The following is a 20,398-nucleotide window of genomic DNA, read 5'->3' as shown; positions in this document are numbered from 1 at the left end:
ACAAAAATATACAGGAAACTGAAAAGCCAACTCCAAGCGCTACCAGTTGACCTGTGTAACCATTAACGACACGGACATGAGAGCAGATGGAGGGATGGTAAATGACCTGGTGGAGGAAAAGTCAAATCGGAGCTTGTACTGGGAAGACCCCACGAGCTGCATTTACCCTCGCCAATCTCCAGGCAGGCTCAGAAACCACAGGGACCATGTAAGGGAAAGCAACAGAGGATCCTAGGGCTGGTTAAGCAGGAGAGATTCAATGTGCTGTGATCCAGAAGTGATTAAAAACTGGGCACCACTCCTGTCTTGGGGCGCTAATATTTTAGAAAATGCAGACAAAAGTGAAATGTCTAAGAGCGTCAAGCAAACAACTCAAGCAGGAAAAAGGGGATTACGGTGTGTTGGGGGGTGGAAGACACAATTTAAAGAGGAGTTATGGACACCTGAGCGACTCCAACCCAGGAAGATCATCTTCACTGTCTGCATCTTCAGAGAGCCCTTGCTGGGTGGTTGCCAGTAGGGTTTGGCCAATAAGTAGCACCAACAGACCCAGTGAAGGATATTTCTACTCCCTCCGTGTCCTGGCACCACTCTCAAGGGTCAGGTGAGCCCAACTCCCAGCAAGCAACCCTTCCTTAATGTCTCTCTGTCCCCAACATCTTGGAACACAATTTCCCCTTCCCTTCCTTGCTCTAGACACAGTAATGGCTTTGAGTGGTGACTCATCCTTCCAGGGCCTCACCAGTTTCTCCAGGATGGCTCACATCTCCAAGTAATCTTTTCATTACCGTTTCAACAGGTCCCTCTATTGTGAAGGCTACTTTCTGCCAGAACCCAGGCTTCATCAGCTTGCCATCTCAAAGCCTTCTTGAGCTCCCTTATTCTCTACCCAGCATGCTCATCACTTGGCTCTTTGTAGGGCCAGCTCCTTCGGGGTGAGGTGTCAAACTTCTAAAGGGGCATCCCTGACCGCCCAATCTAACAACCCCTTCCTCACTCTTCTAGCACTCCATTTCCTCAAAAGGAAGCTCCTAAGACCTGGCTGGGCGGTCTTGGTCACCTTATAACCAGTACACAGCTCCATGTCTCAGAAAGAGCGGGAGTCGAGTCCCAGGAGAAACTTCAATTTTCAGGATGTTCATCGCCGTGAACAAGCTAGTGAAGTTCTTCTAAAATGAAGGCAGGCCTGTCTTGTCTTTAACATTTGGTTCTCCAGTTTCTGTAGCCATGCCAGGATTGATGGTATTCCCACATGGGACACACTCTAATCCGATGATGACCGGAGTGTGTTCAATGCCTAGGAGATAACTCTGACTCCTCTTACTTTTATGAAAGCAACTGCAACTATGAGAATTAAATTATACAGGATCATGGGAATAGCCTGGAATCAACTTTAAAAAAAAAAAAAAAGGAAGACCCATCAAACATGAACAACAATGCGTTGTGACCCACAACCAGAGCCCAATGACCCTAGGATATGAATATGAACTAAAGAGTCTTCTGATCAAAATCTGATTACGGAGCAGAAAAGGAACTGTCTCCTGACAATCTGATCAGTTAGCTGAAGTAAACTAGTTTCACGTTAAGCTTTTCTAATGACCGCTTGGACAAGAATTAGAGCTAGTAAGTACATGCCCAAAAACCTTACATAAAAACCTTAGCTCTAAGTTAATATACTCAGCTGAACTTCTCTTATCAGTGATTTGTTTCCATTTTCCACGTAAACAGACTGAGGATTCCCAGGATGTGGTCCAACAGTTACACGTATTTCAATTTTTATTGAAAATGAAAAAATCCAGGAGAATGATTCTTATACAACTCTACAAGGTTTTATGCACCTTTCCTATTCCTCTTAAAGCTTTTAAAGTGTCTACATGGTATGTGCTTACACAGTCTTGAGACTCAAACCTCACCACACACAGGGCTTTAGCAGCCCGAATGTACAATGACGCACGAATGCTGCGGAAATTTAGTTAGCCTATGTCATAAAGTGCTAATCATCAGTGGGAACGGAACAAGGCCTGCTCAATCCTGGACTTCACCATGAGAGCTCCCACTTGCGCTGGTGACGAAAAAGCTAATTTGATATACTACCCGCCTGAGGGACGGATTCCCATTTAAAAATATGTATTAAAGACAAACAAACAAGGAAACCAGGTAAGGCCGAAGATTTGGGTTGATCTATCAAAACAGGACAACAGCATTTCAAAACCATGAGTGCTAAAGTGTACAACAGTCTAGCTTCTGAATATTTTAATGTCTAAAAAATACACAGTTTAAATTAAAAAGGCATCTAGGTAAGAGACAGCTTTTAAAAATGAACATAAAATTTCAATTAAAATATTAATTCTTCAAACGAAGAGCTGTTAAAAGGGTACACAGTCACTATGATTTTTGTTATTATTCCTAAACAAGCAGATTTGTCTTTTACTTACTTTTACAGATGCTTACTGCTAAACAATCGGCCACAGAAAACATCCAACTGACCAGTTACTTCACATTTTAGAATAATTTAATGACTTTAAAATAAGTCATGAACTTTCCAAACATGTAAACATAAACCAGGACAATCTAATATACAGTATCAGTGCCAAAAAGAAGAAAATCATAAAATCACAGGACACGATAGGAGGGCAAAAGAACAATGTGCCAAATATCAGTGAATCTTCACTAATATTTGTAAAAAAATAAATTATTTGGTATAACTCATTTCACAGAGTAAGAAAAACTGAAGACAAATTTTACATGAAGTGACAAGTTTCAAGTGTTAGCCAAGAACTTTGTGTTTCCTGCAGACAGACAAACAATGTTTAACTATACACGAAGGTATGGGCATTACAGCTAAGGAACTCTTCAAAATATCCTTAAAAATACAAGTTGTAATCTTAAAAGAAAAAAAAAAGCAGTATTCACTTTGCAGGGAATATACTCTGAAAATCCGTCATACACCTCAAAATACATAATTTTCCATTTAAATATACTACCATTTCTCTGACCTTTTTAACCTATCTATACTTTCGTTCTCCTATGAAAGACATATATGAGACACAAGCTAAGTACTAATTTCCACCCATAAGGCATCTAAAAAATATCTTAAGACATGAACATGATACAAAATGAAAAAATCAACCACCAAAGAAATGTAATAATAAATACTTTTGTATCCCTTCCCTCCCCGCCAAAAAAGAAATTTAAGTATCAGCAACAGGGCTGACATAAATAAATTAGATTTCCTGTTCATAAAAAAAGACAGACAGTCCAGTTAGAGAGTTAACCATTTCAGAGTTAATTAACCAGGAGTGTCTTTACTCCCATGCCTTGTGAAAGGCAGGACGACGACAGGAAGAGGCAGAACTGTTTAGGTTTTCCGATTTAAGAGGAAACACGCACAAAAACCACTGTGATCACAGACTACTTAGATGATATGTAATTAGTTACGAAGGTTAACACCAAGGCATTATTCTGCTCCCCTTTCCTACCCTAAGTCACGTCAGATGCTTAAACTACATGTGCTCTTGGTATTCTAGGTATTTTGCCGTGATGGGTTCCTCCAGCTGGACTCCCCCACTGCCCATTAAGGCAAATGCTGGGTACATGGTGTGCGAGCAGTCCACCTGGCGCTCGTAAAGGCATTTCATGTGATCCATGTCATAGAAAGCCACTCTGCCTTTGTCGTAGTCAAGGAAAATCCCTATACTCGTGGGCATGGGGAGAACTCTGTTCTCAGGCTCGTTGGCAGAAGTGGCTGACTTGGGTATGAAAAACTTCTTCATGCCAATGGTGACCAGTGTGAATGGCTGTGAGGAGTCAAAGCAGGCGTCTTCACTTCCGCTGTCATGGCCGCTGTCTTGCTCATATCTGGAACACAACGGATGGAGTCTTAGCGGGGGTGCCAAGCCACAGGCCTTCGGGGGGCCTCCAAACGGTTTCATGCAATGATATACATCGCTTTCAAATTAAACAGTACATCAAAAACTTTTATTAAGATACAAATCAGTTAAAAACATGACGACTACACATGGCCATTTAGAGTGATACCAGAGACTCAGCCCCAAATTCTTTGTCATGAACTATCATAAAATGTCTATATATATACCTACAGATGAGAAAAATAATAAAACCCCATAAAATAATTCCGGACTCTGGCCTCTCAGAACTGAAGTGGGGGAGGAGTGCCTAGCTGGCTCAGACTCTTGTTTCAGGCTCATGAGTTCAAGCCCCACACTGGGTGTAGAGATTGCTTAAAATAAGTAATAATAACGGAAGGAAAAAACTGAAGGGAACGGTCAGATTAAATATTCATAGCACATAATCATACGTTAAAAAAAAAAAAAAAAAAAAATATATATATATATATATATATATATATATATATATATATATATATATAAAACCAAGATGTGTGCCCTAATGCAAGGAATTGGCAAATTAAAGTAAAATACACAAGCAATGCAAAACAATGCAGGAGAAAAAGTCATGTTTCATGGTCCTCAGAACCCTCATTCAGCACTGGGATTTCTACACGGTTCTATGAGGCAAGCAAGCAAGAATGAGAGGGTCTCCCCCCCAACAAATATAAATTTTGGATACAATGGTCCTTCCATTTTCCTCCTGGGCAGAGTTCACTTCTTACGTATTTGTGATTATGGTACAATGGCACTTTTTTTTTTTTTTTACGTTGACACTTTTAATCAGATTTTTTCACTTCTAATATTTCTGATATTATAAGCTTTTTAAACATTATGAATGCCAATTTTCTACCAATATTCTAGGTCTATGGCATTATGTTTAACTGACCATATCCCAATTACTGTTTTCATCATTTTGTCTTTTTTTCACCCTAGAGCAAAATGCTCTTCCTATCAACTCCGATTATTAATTTGGGATTCTATCAAAAATGGACTATGTGGGCCAGTAGACCTTATCCCATCTAAAACAACGAAACCATACAATCTCGGTTCAATCACCCATCTCTTAAGACACTGGAAGTCTCTGATATGGAAACCCATGTCCCATCACTCAATGTTGTAAAATCCTCACAGGGGACTTTGAAGAAAACTGTGCCCCATAACAAAAGAACGACTTCATATCTGTTCTGAAGTATGGCCATCAGAAGCATTTCACCATGCACTTGAGTAGCACTGACCACAGAAGCAAAGCAGCAAGGTAGCTGAGATGAAAACCTTTTGAAATTTCAAAGTGCAAAGCACAGTCAAGAGGTATCCAGAACAGATTGACTTCCTCGCAGCTCCAAAAGGAACTGCTGAGTCGCAATTCTCACTGTGGAAATACAAGACAAGCCCGACCCCTTTCCTCAGCCAGCCACCTAACCGCAGCCAAAGCACCAGGGTCTAAGGAAAGCACTCGGACCGTGGTAAGTAAACCCAGGCGGACTTCCTGGCTTGCTTTGCGCATGAACAAGGCTGTTTATCTACAGAAGGATTCTCAAGTCCTAGACCGGTAAGAGAACCTACCTTGGACTAACTGCATCCCGGGGAGAACGGAGCCACTCCTGCAGTTTATCACTGGAAGCGACGCCCGCCTTGACCAGGTAGGAATACGGCTCCACACGGAAGGCCCAGAAGTGCTTCCCCTTGGTAATTCCAATGTCTCCAATGATGTAGTCCAGGCTCGTGTAATAACCCACTTGGATGCGATCTGCTGCAAGCAGGAGATTAAACCCGGCTCGGCTCTCCACGCGGTCTCTCTTCAAGTTCAGCAGGAGGTGTTCATTATTGTAGCCACATTTTTCATCAAAGAGGAAACTGAAAACTGTGGAGAGAGCTTGGAATTAGTCTGATGACTATGTGTTCGGGTTTCTGTAATTGGCGGTTCGATCTGATCTGGTCTTGAACCAGAAAGGCCTGAAAGGAGCCGTGAGAGGGAAGAGTTCACACTGCCCTCGACAAACTGGACAAACCAACATCCTGACCAGGAGATCACCTCCAGGAGAATCTCTCTATCCAAAGATGCTCTGAAATGTTGGACGGCAGAAGCAAGCATTTTAAGTTATGAGAAAACCTACCGATGGGGTTCCTTGCAACAGACAGAGCAGATCTCTTCTAAATGTTTTACACTACTGGGATCTGTCCCTTTGCTCAAAATAAGGGACTGTTCATTTTCATAATTATCTGTACATTTTTCTAAACATGCATTCCACATTCTATAGATTTGGAAAACCTTACCTACTCTACTGGGGGCTTTTCCTTATCAACCAAAATGGCAGAGATAAGACAGAGCATGATGTTTTTTTTAAAAAAAAAAAAAAAAGGCAAAGGTCTGGGGTTTAGAGAGATGAATGAGTTTTAATCCCTGCTTAAGGGGCGCCTGGGTGGCTCAGTGGGTTAAGCCTCTGCCTTTGGCTCAGGGCATGATCTCAGGGTCCTGGGATCGAGTCCCGCATCAGGCTCTCTGCTCAGCAGGGAGCCTGCTTCCTCCTCTCTCTCTGCCTGTCTCTCTGCCTACTTGTGATCTCTGTCAAATAAATAAATAAAATCTTAAAAAAAAAAAAAAAAGAGGCAGGCAGAGAGAGAGGAAGGGAAGCAGGCTCCCTGCTGAGCAGAGAGCCTGATACGGAGCTCCATCCCAGGACTCTGAGATCATGACCTGAGCCAAAGGCAGAGGCTTTAACCCACTGAGCCACCGAGGTGCCCAATTTAAAAAAAAAATGTCTACTAGCAAGCTAAACCCTTTCTCCATTTACAGGCTGACCAATTTTCCTGGTAATGCCTACTGTCCTGCCATGACCATTCCTGCTTCCAGTCCATCTCAAGTGTCTCCTGGTTTACAAAAAATGTATTTGATTGGTCACCCCATTCACACGGCTTCTCTCAGAGAAAAGCAAGTCAGCTTGGGAGCACCCAGCTGGCTCAGTTAGCAGAGTATGTGACTCTCAATCTAGGGGTTAAGAGTTCAAACCCCACACTGGGTGTCAATATTTCTTTCTTTTTTTTTTTTTTTTTTTTAAAGATTTTATTTATTTATTTGACAGAGGGAGATCACAAGTAGGCAGAGAGGCAGGCAGAGAGAGAGAGGAGGAAGCAGGCTCCCCACTGAGCAGAGAGCCCGATGCGGGACTCGATCCAAGGACCCTGAGATCATGACCTGAGCCGAAGGCAGCGGCTTAACCCACTGAGCCACCCAGGCGCCCTGGGTGTCAATATTTCTTAAAAACAAAAATAAAAGGGCATCTGGGTGACTCAGTGGGTTAATACCTCTGCCTTCGGCTCAGGTCATAATCTCAGGGTCCTGGAATTGAACCCACATCTCCCCCTCTCTCTCTGCTTGCCTCTCTGCCTAACTGTGATCTCTGTCAAATAAATATCTGACAAATAGTTGTTTTAAGTAGTAGACAAATATTTGACAAATATTTGTCAAAAAAATTTTTTTAATAAAAAAAAAAAAAGAAGTTGGAACATGTCATTTCTTCCTTCCCTGTCCACCACATACATCCCCCAAAACAGCAGCTACTTCCAGGTTTCTTTCTAATTCCACTTTCAGTCAGAGAGCAGAGAAAAGAAAGGGGAAACTACATAAATGGTAAAATATCACTTAATACTTGCAAATCCATCCTCAAACTCTCTTATTGGATTTTATTCAAATTCAAGATGAACAATGTTAGCCAACCCTGATCTGTATTTGTATTCTAATTTCTTTTTTTTAAACTGGCCACAATGGGCATGAAATACATGCATGTCCTCTTGGACAAAAGAGGAAGGAAAGACAAGGGTGTATAAAATACGGGCTCGTGAGCCACTGAAGTGGGGCGGGGGGGGGGGGGCAACGGGGTCTAAAAACTAACTGGAGGAAGCTCCAAGGCAGCGATCAACCTCTTGCTACACACAGGAGCACAACTTTGCTTCTGAGGATCACTCGTCCACGGAGATGCTGCAGGCAGCACCAGATGTGGTGATTCTCATTCTGGAAAAATCTACAGGAGCTCCATGAGCAGTAGCAGTTTCTGACTCTGAAGGTAGGAGAGGGGGCTGTGAAAGGGGAGCTTTTGGGGGGCAGGGGGAGGGGCAGTTTCTATTTGGTTCTAACATTTGTCCTCCAAACCCACGCATGCAGGGAATCACTGAGTTACTGAGAAAAAATCCGGGGACCCCTGGGTGGTTCGGTGGGTGAAAGCCTCTGCCTTCAGCTCAGGTCATGATCCCAGGGTCCTGGAATCAAGCCCCGCATCAGGTTCTCTGCTCAGCAGGGAGCCTCCTTCCTCTCCCCCACCCACCTCTCTATCTGCTTGTGATTTCTGTCTGTCAAATAAATAAATAAAATCCTAAAAAAAAAAAAAGAAGAAGAAGAAGAAAAGAAATAAAGAAAAAATCCAGAGAAGTCAGAAGGAGCTTAATCACAACAGTATTTTATAACATATTTCATAACAATTTTTTTTAAAAATCTACCTAGATCTATGTCATAGAGATTCCTATACACTCACCAAAAATACAGAACTCTACTACTTAAAACTCATGAGGTAGCATCTATGTGCTTTTAATCTCAAATTAGTAGCCCTGCTCACTCGAAGTTCTTCATGTTCTCTATCTATGTCAGGCCAAATTCTAATCCTGTTCCCAGCCTACCTGGTGAAATTCACGCATGCGATTCTTCCTAAACCCACCTGGGGATGGAATCAGTTTTCTAGAATTTTTTTTTTTTTAAACAAACGAATGCTAATTTTAGTGTGGATCTAGACATAGAGCTGGCGGTTATTTTTTATCCAGGTATCCTCGGACTCCAAGGCTTTCTGATCCCCCACATTCACACTACCTGGAGCCGGCGGGGTATGAAGGATCAGCTCCCTGCTGCAAGGACTGCAGATGGAGCCCTTGTAGGCTCTCACTCTGAAAGCATAGTTACAATTGCTTTCCAGGTCTGAGATCACTTTGCTGGTGCCACAGACTTCTATCTCGTTCCAAGACAGCATTTCTTCATCTCTATTAATCTTCCGATACTCAAGGACATAGCTATCCGCTTTATCCTTTTCGGGATGGTACCAGTTGATCAGAACATTGTTATACACTTTGCTCTGTTCCTCGTTGATCTCTGGCACGTCTATGCCTGAAAGCAGCAAGATACAAAACGTGGTAAAATCACGGTGTTTCACAACCTGCATGCCCCTCCGTAAAAATGACAGACTGACAAATAACTTCAATCGTTCTGCATGGTCCGAGAATTTTCCTCTTTTTTTTTTTTTTTTCTAAGCTTTTATTTCTTTATTTGTCAGCAGGAGAGGGAGAAGAGCACAAGCAGGGGGAGCGGCAGGCAAAGGGAGAATCAAGGCTCCCCACTGAGCAGGGAGCCGATGCGAACCCATCACAGGATCCTGGGATCCAGACCAGAGCCAAAGTCAGATGCTTATCCAGGTGCCCTGGTCCAAGAATTTTCTGAATCTGTAATGCTGTGTATAAGAAAAGGACCAATTCTGGCAATGTATGACAACTGTGGACACGCAAACTGAAATACGCCAGACAAAGAGACCTACGCTGACCACATGATCCCTCTTCTATGAGGAATCTCAAAGAGCCCAATTCACAAAATCGAAGACTGGAATGCAGGCTGCTGGGGGCTGGAGGAGGGAGCAACAAGCAGTTATCAATCAAGAGGCATAAATTAATCAGTTAAGCAAGACGAAGATGCTCTAGAGAGAACTCAGTACAACATCGTACTCAGAGTCAATGACGCTGTGTTCCACACTTAAAACCTGTTAAAATAACAATCTCAAGGTATGTGCTCTTACCACAACACTGAAAATGAAAAAGAATAAGCACAAAAGACTTTTAAATGTATATTTAGGTTTATACTTGAAAGGAAGGAGAACGACAGAGAAGACGAAAAAAGATTCAGTAGCAGCTTTACGGGTTACATTCATTCTGAAACACTGTAAATTAAAGTTTTTCAACCATCTGCATTTCCATTTCCACCTACTAAGTAACAACACTGGACTTGAAATTGTTAATCTATGTCCTCCTAGAATTATTTTAATATATAGTTTTAACTCTAAGTTTGGCCAGTCCGACGAAGTTCAATGAAAATTCCATGATTTTCTTCCAGACTGTGTTCCAAAGAGTTGCAAAGCAATTTAAATTAATTTTTCTTGGTATAAACAGGATAGTTTTTTTTATTTAAAAAATCAGGAACTACATATAACACACTTGAAGTGACTCAAAGATAATCAGTGTAATACTTTCGTGCAGATCCTGTGCAGATTCTCCCACTGGCATCCCACGCCATGGCTGTATCAACATGTAACAATGATCAGAACTCGGTTTCCAGTTTTTCATGAAAAATACGATACAAAAGTATCGCAGCTAAACCTTCATGCATATGCAGGATTCCGTCCATAGAAGAATTCCAGTAAGCTTAACAGTTTAGGATAAGTTAGTAAAGTCCCTCTCTCTCTCTCTCTCTCAACACACACACACACACACACACACACACACACACACACACACATTTCTATCAAATCAGAGCCTCTCCCAGAAACATACGAGCTATGCAGAAGCCCATCTGGGTATGGAATTTTCGTGCAACCGGAAGTTACAGAGCCATAATGACATCTAGAAAGTCATTCAAAATACATTTGGGGTGGGGAGCAAAATAACATGAGCAGCACATACCCCGACCCTCACCCCCTCCCCTTTTTTTGAACCAGAGCTTACTAAAAAAAATGTGCATGCAGGAAACAATGAGACCATTGAGTAGTCAGGGGCTGGGGAATGACCTTCCCATCACCCATCCACTACCCTGGATTGTTGTCAGACCTTGGTACAACCCAAGATTGTCAACCATCAACATCCTCTTTCCAAGGACTGTTTTGGGACCCCCAGAGCAGAGAGGACCTTATTCTCCTAAGTAAACCAGCTCGTGTATGAAAAACAATTCAAGTCTACCTTCTGGAAAAAGGGAGACTACAGTACCTGAAGCAGAATTAGCATTTGAAAGAGTAACAAATATGTATTTAAAAAAAGAAGAGCCTTATAATGAAAATAAACACATATCCAGGGTGCCTGGGGATCTCTGTCAGTTGAGTGTCTGACTCTTGATTTTGGCTCAGATCATGGTCTCGGGGTCCTGGGACCAAGCCCTGCATCGGGCTCCACACACAGCAAAAAGTCTACTTGAGGGTTCTTTCTCTCTCCCTCTCCCATTCCCCCCAATCCCCGCTTACATGTGCTCTAAAAATAAATAAATCTTTTTTTTTTTTTAAGATTTTATTTATTTGACACAGAGAGATCACAAGTAGGCAGAGAGGCAGGCAGAGAGAGAGAGAGAGAGAGGAGGAAGCAGGCTCCCTGCCGAGCAGAGAGCCCTATGCGGGACTCGATCCCAGGACCCTGAGATCATGACCTGAGCCGAAGGCAGCGGCTCAACCCACTGATCCACCCAGGCGCCCCTAAAAATAAATAAATCTTAAAAAAAAAAAAGATAAGCACATATCTGAAAGGAGATTCAAATATAGCTTTGAAAGAAATGAGGTCACAGTAATCATCCTTCAGTTTTTAACTTTAAAACTTTTTCTCTTTTAGGTAGGCTCCATGCCCAGTGTATGGCTTGAACTGAAGTGAAGACCTAAGTTCAAGAGCCAGATGCCCTACTGACTAAGCCACCCACCCCGGCACCCCTAGAATTTCTAACTTTTTTTTTTTAAGGTTTTTTTTTTTTGTTGTTATTTATTTGACAGAGAGAGAGAGAGGGAGAAGCCGGCTCCCTGCTGACTGAGCAGGGAGCTCAAAGCAGGGCTTGATCCCAGGACTCTGAAATCATGACTGGAGCCGAAGGCAGAGGCCCAACCTACTGAGCCACCAGGCGCCCCTAGAATTTGTAACTTTAAACAAGACAAACTTCCTTCAGGTGACTGTCCAAATCCACACATCTGTAACTACACAGTCATCAACCTGTAAGTATTCCACTAGGGACTGTAACTGCTCACTGTCACTAGAAGAGAAGTCGTGGGGGAGACATGAACAAGGCAAGGAGGGGAAAGGAAAGGAAGACCTCCCCACTGGAGATCAACAAAACAGCATCATGAGTGTGTTACAGCCTCAAAATGCGGATGCCCCAGTTCTAATCCCCACTACTTCAGAATGTGACTTTATTTGGAGAAAGAGTCTTTATAGAAGTAATTAAGTTAAAGTGAAGTCATGAAGATGCGAACTAATCCACCAGGACTAGCATGACTGGAGTCCTTATGAGCAGAAACTGAGACAGACACGTAGACGTAGAGAGCGGAAGGCCGCCATCGGCAAGCCCAGGAGAGCAGCCTCAGAAGGAACCAACTCTGCAACACCTTGACCTCGGACTCCAAGCCTCCAGAACTGAAGAAAATACCTTTCTGCTGCTCAAGGCATGCAGTCCAAGCTGTTTTGCTTCAGCAGACCTCATGAGCTGATACAGCTGATACTTAAAACCTCTCAAGAGTTTTCACCTGGAGACATCATTTCTAGGTTTCTGCCCTAGAGAAACTCATACAGGTGTGAGCAAGTGAACATGACAAAGACGTTCAACACAGCAATAGGGAAAAAACAAACGGTCTCTCGGTAGGGAAATGATTTCTGTAATGAAATACTATAAGCAGCTAAAATACAACTTTAAACCAGAACTCTTTGAGCATCAAACATCTTAAACTTCATTTTTTGGAAAAACAATTCACAAAAAGGATACATATGCAATCTGATGCCATTTATTCCATGTGTTTTTTTTTTTTAAGATTTTAATGATTTATTTGCGAGAACATGCACACACGCAAACTTCAGAGGGAGGAGGGGCAGAGGGAGAGGGAGAAGCAGACTCTTCGCTGAGCAGGGAGCCCGATGCGGAACTCGAACTCAGGGCCCCCAGCTTACGACCTCAGCCAAAGGCAGACGCTTCACCAACTGAGCCACCCAGGCACCCCATACAATGTTTAAAAACCACACAAACCGAAAGAATACACTCTGTGCATTAAAAACACATTCTTCATGCTGCCAAACCGAAGAGCGGGTTTTTCCCGTGTGTTGCGAATTCCCATAACAAGAGTAAGCAGCTCTGGCCATCATTGAAACTTACCACTAGAGAAAAAGGACAATTCTCCAAGAAGTTCTGTTTGTTTAGATGTGTTCACAACATAGTCTTCAAAGGATGTCTGAGCCGCGGGTCTAAAGCTCTTCAGAGATTCCGTGGCTTTCTGTATTCTGCGGGCAGATAGTTTATACAAAAACAACTCTGTAAAAGGTCCATCAGACTAAACATCTGTGATGTGATTAGCCAAAAAAAAAAAAAAGGCCGCTCAGTGTTTGGGTTTTAAGAGTGCGGTGAGGGTGTCCGAGGGTGTCCGAGGGTGTCCGGTGAGGGTGTCCGCACAGAGCACAGCATCAGGAAGCCCCGAGAGCTCCAGCTGGAACAGAGCAGCCACAAAGGCCACTGCTAATAAGATTCTAAACTCAAACATACCTGAGGTGGAGCTGTTTGGCCGTCTGTACAAAACAGGACTGATCCGTCTCCTTAAGCACTTCTTGGGCGTATCCCACAAGCCCATTGTTCTCTAGAAGTCCCTGGTATTCCTCCACTTGAGTCTGAAATTTGTCTAATCTTAGTTTCTTAGATGCATCAATCGCTTTCAAAACAGATGATTTCCTCTCTTCTAGAATTTCAAAGAGCTTTTCAAAATGTGTGACTGCTTCTTCTTTGGCTCTCTCTCCATTACACTATTATAAAACAGGCACAAGGGTTATATTACCTCACCTGCTAAATCCACATGTCTTTTCTCCAAATAACCAAAATTTAATCTGGTCCAACTCTGGCATTTTCAGAACAATAGTCTGGCATTGAACGCGCTGCGCGAGGAACGATCGCCAACTTTTGGTGAGACATACTTTGTAACCGCATGACACTTTTCCCCAGCTTTCATCTCCTTAGTGCACCAATCAACAATTAAATAAGGAAACAACCTTCAACATGGACACAGAGGAACCTGAGGCAGGAATTAACTGATATAACCCAAGACACTGTACCACACAATTCTGGAGTTTTCCATTCATTTCTAATTTGGGCAACGTTTGACCCTTTCTACCCTCTTCCAATTTTTTTAAGAAAACTTAAATCACAGCATGAAACTCAGAAAAATGACATCTTTTACTGAGATATAAAAATGTAACTCTTCTCTTCAAATTAATACAACTTAATTAGAATTAAATCCTTTGTGACTTCAGGCAAATTATTTAACTTCTGTTACGTCTGAGTTTTTCTCTTCTGAAAGATGGGGATAAGAGGATCCACTCGGGTTTTTTTAAGATTGGTCAAGATTATTTACATAAAATGCCCACAACAAGGGCATAGACTCTGTACACAGAACGATTATACTCACTGCACATGCAGCCCTTCGTCTACTTGGTCATAAAATGATCCTATCTGTAGAGCTTATGGAACATTTCTAAACATCCATAAAATCAGAGACCCACACGACTTTGAAAGTAGGACCAGCAGAGCACACACATGCATTCATCATTACAGACCCATAAGCAGCAGCCAAAAGAAAAAAAAAAGTCTTCAAACACATTCTTAAAAGCTGACAACATATGGAAGAAGAGCATTGTGTACTTTCCAATGGCTTCTGGCCAACATTTCTAATGAAAGGCAATTTTTTGCAGACTCCCCTCTGTTTCCTAAACCCAACAGGCAGAAGTTTTTGTAAACGGTGGGCAGGAGGGAAGAAAGAAGGGGGACGGAGGGTGGTGACATTTTGGTAGTATTTCAGTGATAAATTATAGCATTAAACTCAAAAAGATCATTACAGGTAGGTAAAAAGGGGGGATTTTTTTTCCAGCTAAGCGTAATTACAGAATAAAAGGACAGTGTCATAGTCCTCACTGAGTCAAAGTCAAGAATGCAGACCATTTCTCCAAAGTGGCGGAGATTCTTACTGATAAGCTCACGAATGTAGCTTCAGGGAAAGGGACACAAAGAAGCTAAGTACTTTCTCTAGGATCCCAAAGACTCGGTGTCTGCATGAACAGCTCATGTGAAATCACCAGCTCTGCAACCAGTCCTGGGGCTCCCTTATTTCAGAAGTCGGGGCAGCAGAACTGAGGACCAGGAGTGAAACAAACCTTCAGTGACACAAGATACAATCCCCTGGAGCGGATGATACCGCCCTGGTAGAGTGGGTCATCAGACAATGAGAAAAACAAAATTCCACTTTTCAAGCACATGGAAAAACTACTTACTTAGGGTGGTTAATGCAATCGGTGAGTATCAGAAAAAGAGTATTAAAAACAAAAGGAGTGCTGGTGATCTGGTACTAATTTGCAGAACATCTCAATTTCTTTAACCCATTTCGGAAAATGAAATTAATTTCTTGAAATAAAATTTCAAGAAAGTCTCTTACTAGCCCAGATATTTTTCTATTTCATTGTAACTTCTAAAAGTGATCAGGAGTAATGGCTCTTCAATTTATTTCCAACAGAGAAGAGAAATCACACGTCCTAATCAATGAAGAGTATTTGGAATTTTAAAACAACCCAGTACTATCGTCTTCTACCTCATTTTTTAAAATGCTATAGATTCTTTTTTTTTTAACTGAAGTATAATATACACACAGAAAAATGTATATGTGAGTGTGGAAATGGACTAATCTTTGCAAACACACATCACTTAACGTGCATCCAGATTAAGGAAAAGGAACGTTACCCAGATCGCAGACACCAACCTTTCCAGACACCCTCCCTAGCCTTCAGTGACACGCGACCTGAACTCTAAACAGAACCCCGGCTCCGACTTTGTTGTTACTTTTCATAAAGGAGATCACAGAGTTCACGCTCCTTTGCTCTGGCATCTTTCAACATTCTCCCAAGATTTCGCTACACTGTTGCCCCTTTGCAGATCATCATTCTTTAAACTTTTTTTTTTTTTTTTTTTTTTTTTTTTTTAGATTTTTTATTTATTTATCAGAGAGAGAGAGGACGAGAGCAAGCACAGGCAGACAGAATGGCAGGCAGAGGCAGAGGGAGAAGCAGGCTCCCTGCCGAGCAAGGAGCCCGATGCGGGACTCGATCCCAGGACGCTGGGATCATGACCTGAGCCGAAGGCAGCTGCTCAACCAACCGAGCCACCCAGGCGTCCCAGCAGATCATCATTCTTAAGTGATTATATTCTGGGGCTAAGGGATAGCTGGGTAGTTTCCACGCCATGGCTATTAGATTCCAGCCATGAACATTCTAATGTGTGTCTATTGGTGACCCTGTCTCAGGTATATTCTTGAGAACAGCGCATTTTAAGTCAACACATAGTACATACTTAATCTCGTAAAAGAGAGGTAATTGTCAAGAATTCCAAACTTCACCTGCTGTTACTACTTCTGAGATCAATATGCCCAGGTCAAGGGCCAGTCATTCGTTCCCCTGTGCTTCCACAGCATTTCATCACCACCTCTCCTGGGTACAGACCACACATCATAGCTTAAACCTCTGGTTTCTCTAAGCCCGGAGAAGCAGGGGTGAAACCTACCCCAACTTTGTCCTCCAAGCTCATTTACTGCCCTCCGGATGTTATGAGTGAATGAATTCCCTAGATGGAGAAATAAAAGCATGCAAACCAGCTCATCACTTACCTCTGTTTCTTTCATTAACAAGTTTAGTTCAGAAATTTGGCTCTTCACCTGGCTCTCCTTGCCAATAAGATAATCAATATCCTTTGAAAGCTTTTCCTGTCAGAACATACCAGTAACACAAATGAGAAGTGTTAACAAAGGCCTTGCAGATCTACCTTCCTTCCTCTTTCATCTTTTTACACACAATTTTTTAGCCTATGAGGAACACGCAGTAAAGTCAACCCTGACCACTCTCGTTATTCACCCAGGGTACACAGTTACTGGCCTTGTGCACAGGGCCCCATGGACCTATAAGAGATGAGAAGCAGGCCGAATACACTTGATCTTAGCCAAAAGGCCGAGAAGCGATAGAAGCAGGCCGAATAAAAGAACAAGGCAGTGATGCTTAGATTAGCCAAAAAGACACAATACATAAGTAATGCATCTTTGCTGTCTCTTCATTGTTCCCAGGTCTTCCTCTTCAAGTTTCTAAGTGACCACAAGGACGGAGATTCAAATAGGATTGTCTTCCATCAGATTTTATAATTTATTTTCTCACTTTTGCTCTCTCTCTCTCCTTCTCTCTCTCACACACACACACAAGCACGCACGCATGCACACACACACACACACACACACAGACCCTCAAAGAGCAAGCAACTCTTCCAAAATGACCTTCACAGCCTAGCCCGGACTAGATATCCATTAAATAATTACACCTACATAATAACAAAGAGATTTATACAAACAGCTCATTAAGCTCCCAGAGTGTACTGAAGGAAGAAATTCAGTAGCTACTGAAGTAATACCTCCATCAGGAGATATTTATGAAGTAGTTACTTTGATTGGTCTCCTTAATGTAGAGGTAACATCGTTAGGTTTTGGGGAGAGCCCCAGTTTTGTTTTGTTTTGATTTTAAAGATTTTATTTATTTATTTGACAGAGAGAGATCACAAGCAGGCAGAGAGGCGGGCAGAGAGGCAGGCAGAAAGAGAGGAGGAAGCAGGCTCCCTGCCGAGTAGAGAGCCCGATGCGGGGCTTGATCCCAGGACCCTGAGATCATGACCTGAGCTGAAGGCAGCGGCTTAACCCACTGAGCCACCCAGGTGCCCCATGGGGAGAGCTCCAGTTTAACCCAGAGAAAAACAGTATGTATGACAAGTATATTCAAAAGTTAACAAACCGACCCTTGAAGCCCCACAGGGTACGAAGTTGTGAGAGACGAATGTATGCAGAGTCTAAGTAAGAGGGATGTCATCCAGAAAATGCCACCCCAGCCACAGCAGTGACAAGAGGACCTGAGCATTTCTCAGTCGTCGCTGCTGCCCTGAATGAGGCTGGGTATGAAAAGAGGACCAGGACCTGCAGCCAAGTCAAGAAGTTAGTCTCCTGCCTGTATCATTTGCCCCTTTCCTCACTTAGACCATGTAACAGGGTAAGAGAATGTATGTTGAAATTAATATGGAAGGCCCCATCTTTAATTCTCCAGAGTATCCAGCCAACAGACACACTGAGTTTCCTTGAGGGCTCACCAGAGGGACAGAAGGATGACCCATGAGCTAGAGGAGTAAGATTTCGGAGACTTGAGGACAGGATGGGACCAGAAAGAACCTGTAGGGAGTCAAGGACATGAAATGTGTCTTTTTTTTTTTAGTATTTTTTTTTTAAGATTTTATTTATTTATTTGACAGACAGAGATCACAAGTAGGCAGAGAGGCAGGCAGAGAGAGAGGAGGAAGCAGGCTCCCTGCTGAGCAGAGAGCCCGATGCGGGACTCGATCCCAGGACCCTGGGATCATGACCTGAGCCGAAGGCAGAGGCTTTAACCTGCTGAGCCACCCAGGTGCCCCTGAAATGTGTCTTGACCCAACGTTTTACAGATCAGGAAACTGAAGTTCACTGACAGCAAATACCACAGTGTCAGTGCTGAGCTAGAAGCTTCCTCACTGCCCAGTACGCTGACCACTATTCCACAGGCTGTCAGGCGCTTCCTCAGCACCAAGCTGCAATGGAGAGAAGAACTCCTCCAGTGCCGCCCCTCCAGTGCCGTCCCGTCAGGCCTGTGCTGGGACTACACAGGAGGGGTGCAGCACTCCTTGTCGCTACAGCGGCGACATTTACATGGACGTGGGGCCTCATGGTAAGACCGCTTACACTGGGAGTGCAAGACAGGCTGGAGGAGAAAGGATGACAGAATTCAGGAACCCAATGGCAAGTCAGAGAGCACCAGACTTCACTCCCAGGGAGGACTGCTCAGCCAGTCTCTAGCCAACTACAGCCTTTATCTCCCGTCCTCTGGGGCCCCTCACAATAAGGCAGTCTGGGTTAAGATGACGTGTGTGTGTCCATTTATTCACAGGCCTCCAAAAAGTGTAAGCATCAGACACTCATCCTAGATGCTGAAAAGTGCAATGTAAAAAGACATGGCTCCTACCCTCAGCAAAGACATCTAATGGGGGAATACGTTTTAAATCCTTTAGCTACATTAGGGACTAGCCAGAGGCTAACTGCTCAAGGATGCCGAATTTGCTCCAAAACCTTCCCCTGGACCAGTGGTTCTCAAAAGCTGATGTGCATCAGTCTCCACAGGACTGAGACATACCATGGAACCCCTCAAGGAGGAAAGACTTTGCCCTCTGCAGTTTTAAACCAAGTGTTCCAGGTGATCCTAACACCCATGCAAGTTTGAGAACCACTGCATCCGGCCTTTAATCAGGTCACAGGTCAAAGTTACCCAGAGAAACAGGAGTCCACAAAACGAGGGAGAAGAGAGAGAAATTCATTCCACAATCACACTAAGTATCTTTCATGGGAGCAGGCTAGGAGAATATTATATAATCAATGCTTCCTGCCCTCCCCCCCTTAGGGCTTATCATTTAAAAGGCGTTCTCAGCTTTGCCCCATGTCTGAAAATGTAGGATAAAATGATGGGAAGAAACAGCCCAGAATGATACATTTTAGTCAACTGCCAAATGACTTCAGAGAACAGGGCATTATGTACTCCACAAATTGCACACACCCCCAAAATACAGAAGCCGTATTACCTTCTCAATCAAAAGGGACTCGTTACAGGGATGTGTACATTTTCTACCTTTTTAAGTCCTATTTCCAGTCATTTCAATTATGATTAAAATCACAAAGCCAACCTTTAGAGAAGACATAACTGCACATGAACAAGATCACTGACCTTCCTCTAGAAATTTATGGAAATAAAGAAAAAATGAAAAGTAGGGAAATAGTCCTCAGAAAACCATCCAACTGTAAGAAAGTGGACAAATGAAGAAAGATGAGCTAACAACCAACCCTCCTTTAAAAAAAAAAAAAAAGATTCATTTTTTTTTTAATTTATTTAAGAGGAAGAGAGTGCGGGCGCAAGAAAGACAATAAGCAGGGAGGGAGGGGCAGAGAGAGAGGGAGAAGCAGACTCCCTGCCAAGCAGAGAGCCTGACGTGGGGCTCCATCCCAGGACCCTGGGATTATGACCTGAGCTGAAGGCAGACACTTAACCCACTGAGCCACCCAGGTGCCCCTCAACAAAGTGGGTTTAGAAAACCCACTAACACCCATAGTTGGGAGAATCAGGCTTCTGAGAGGAGGCCAGAGTGAGGGAGAGACAATGAACACCCAACTGTGGGGGCCTGGTTCAGGGCAGAGCAGGATTCTGAAGCCTTAGCAGTCCAAACTGGCCAGAGGAGAGCGTAACATGGTTTCCTGTGTTGCAAGGTGGGAAGGACTCCATATTGCTGGGAAAGTGAGGTCACTAAACAAAGGCAAGTAACAGGAGATGAAACCAGGCAGCTGTCTTTCTGTCCAGGGAGAAACAGGAGTGAGGTTATG

The 20,398-nt window shown here is 43.1% G+C and overlaps 1 protein-coding gene across 1 annotated transcript in view; it reads right to left on the bottom strand.

Annotated features, from left to right (window-relative positions):
* Positions 1-2,494: 2,494 nt before the first annotated feature.
* Positions 2,495-20,398, bottom strand: part of TRIM36 (tripartite motif containing 36) — a 35,972-nt gene continuing 18,068 nt past the window's right edge. Inside the window, exons 5-10 of the mRNA XM_059175835.1 lie at positions 16,583-16,678; positions 13,429-13,682; positions 13,045-13,169; positions 8,767-9,057; positions 5,475-5,772; positions 2,495-3,858 (exon numbers count right to left, since the gene is read on the bottom strand). Coding sequence (XP_059031818.1) covers positions 3,504-3,858; positions 5,475-5,772; positions 8,767-9,057; positions 13,045-13,169; positions 13,429-13,682; positions 16,583-16,678 — 1,419 coding nt within the window. The 3' untranslated portion in view covers positions 2,495-3,503. The remainder of the gene's footprint in view (positions 3,859-5,474; positions 5,773-8,766; positions 9,058-13,044; positions 13,170-13,428; positions 13,683-16,582; positions 16,679-20,398) is intronic.

The sequence above is a fragment of the Mustela lutreola genome, chromosome 5, assembly GCF_030435805.1.
Source record: "Mustela lutreola isolate mMusLut2 chromosome 5, mMusLut2.pri, whole genome shotgun sequence".
Lineage (NCBI taxonomy): Eukaryota > Metazoa > Chordata > Mammalia > Carnivora > Mustelidae > Mustela > Mustela lutreola.
The sequence above is the reverse complement of the archived record's forward strand: the minus strand, read 5'-3'. Positions and strand labels throughout refer to the sequence as shown.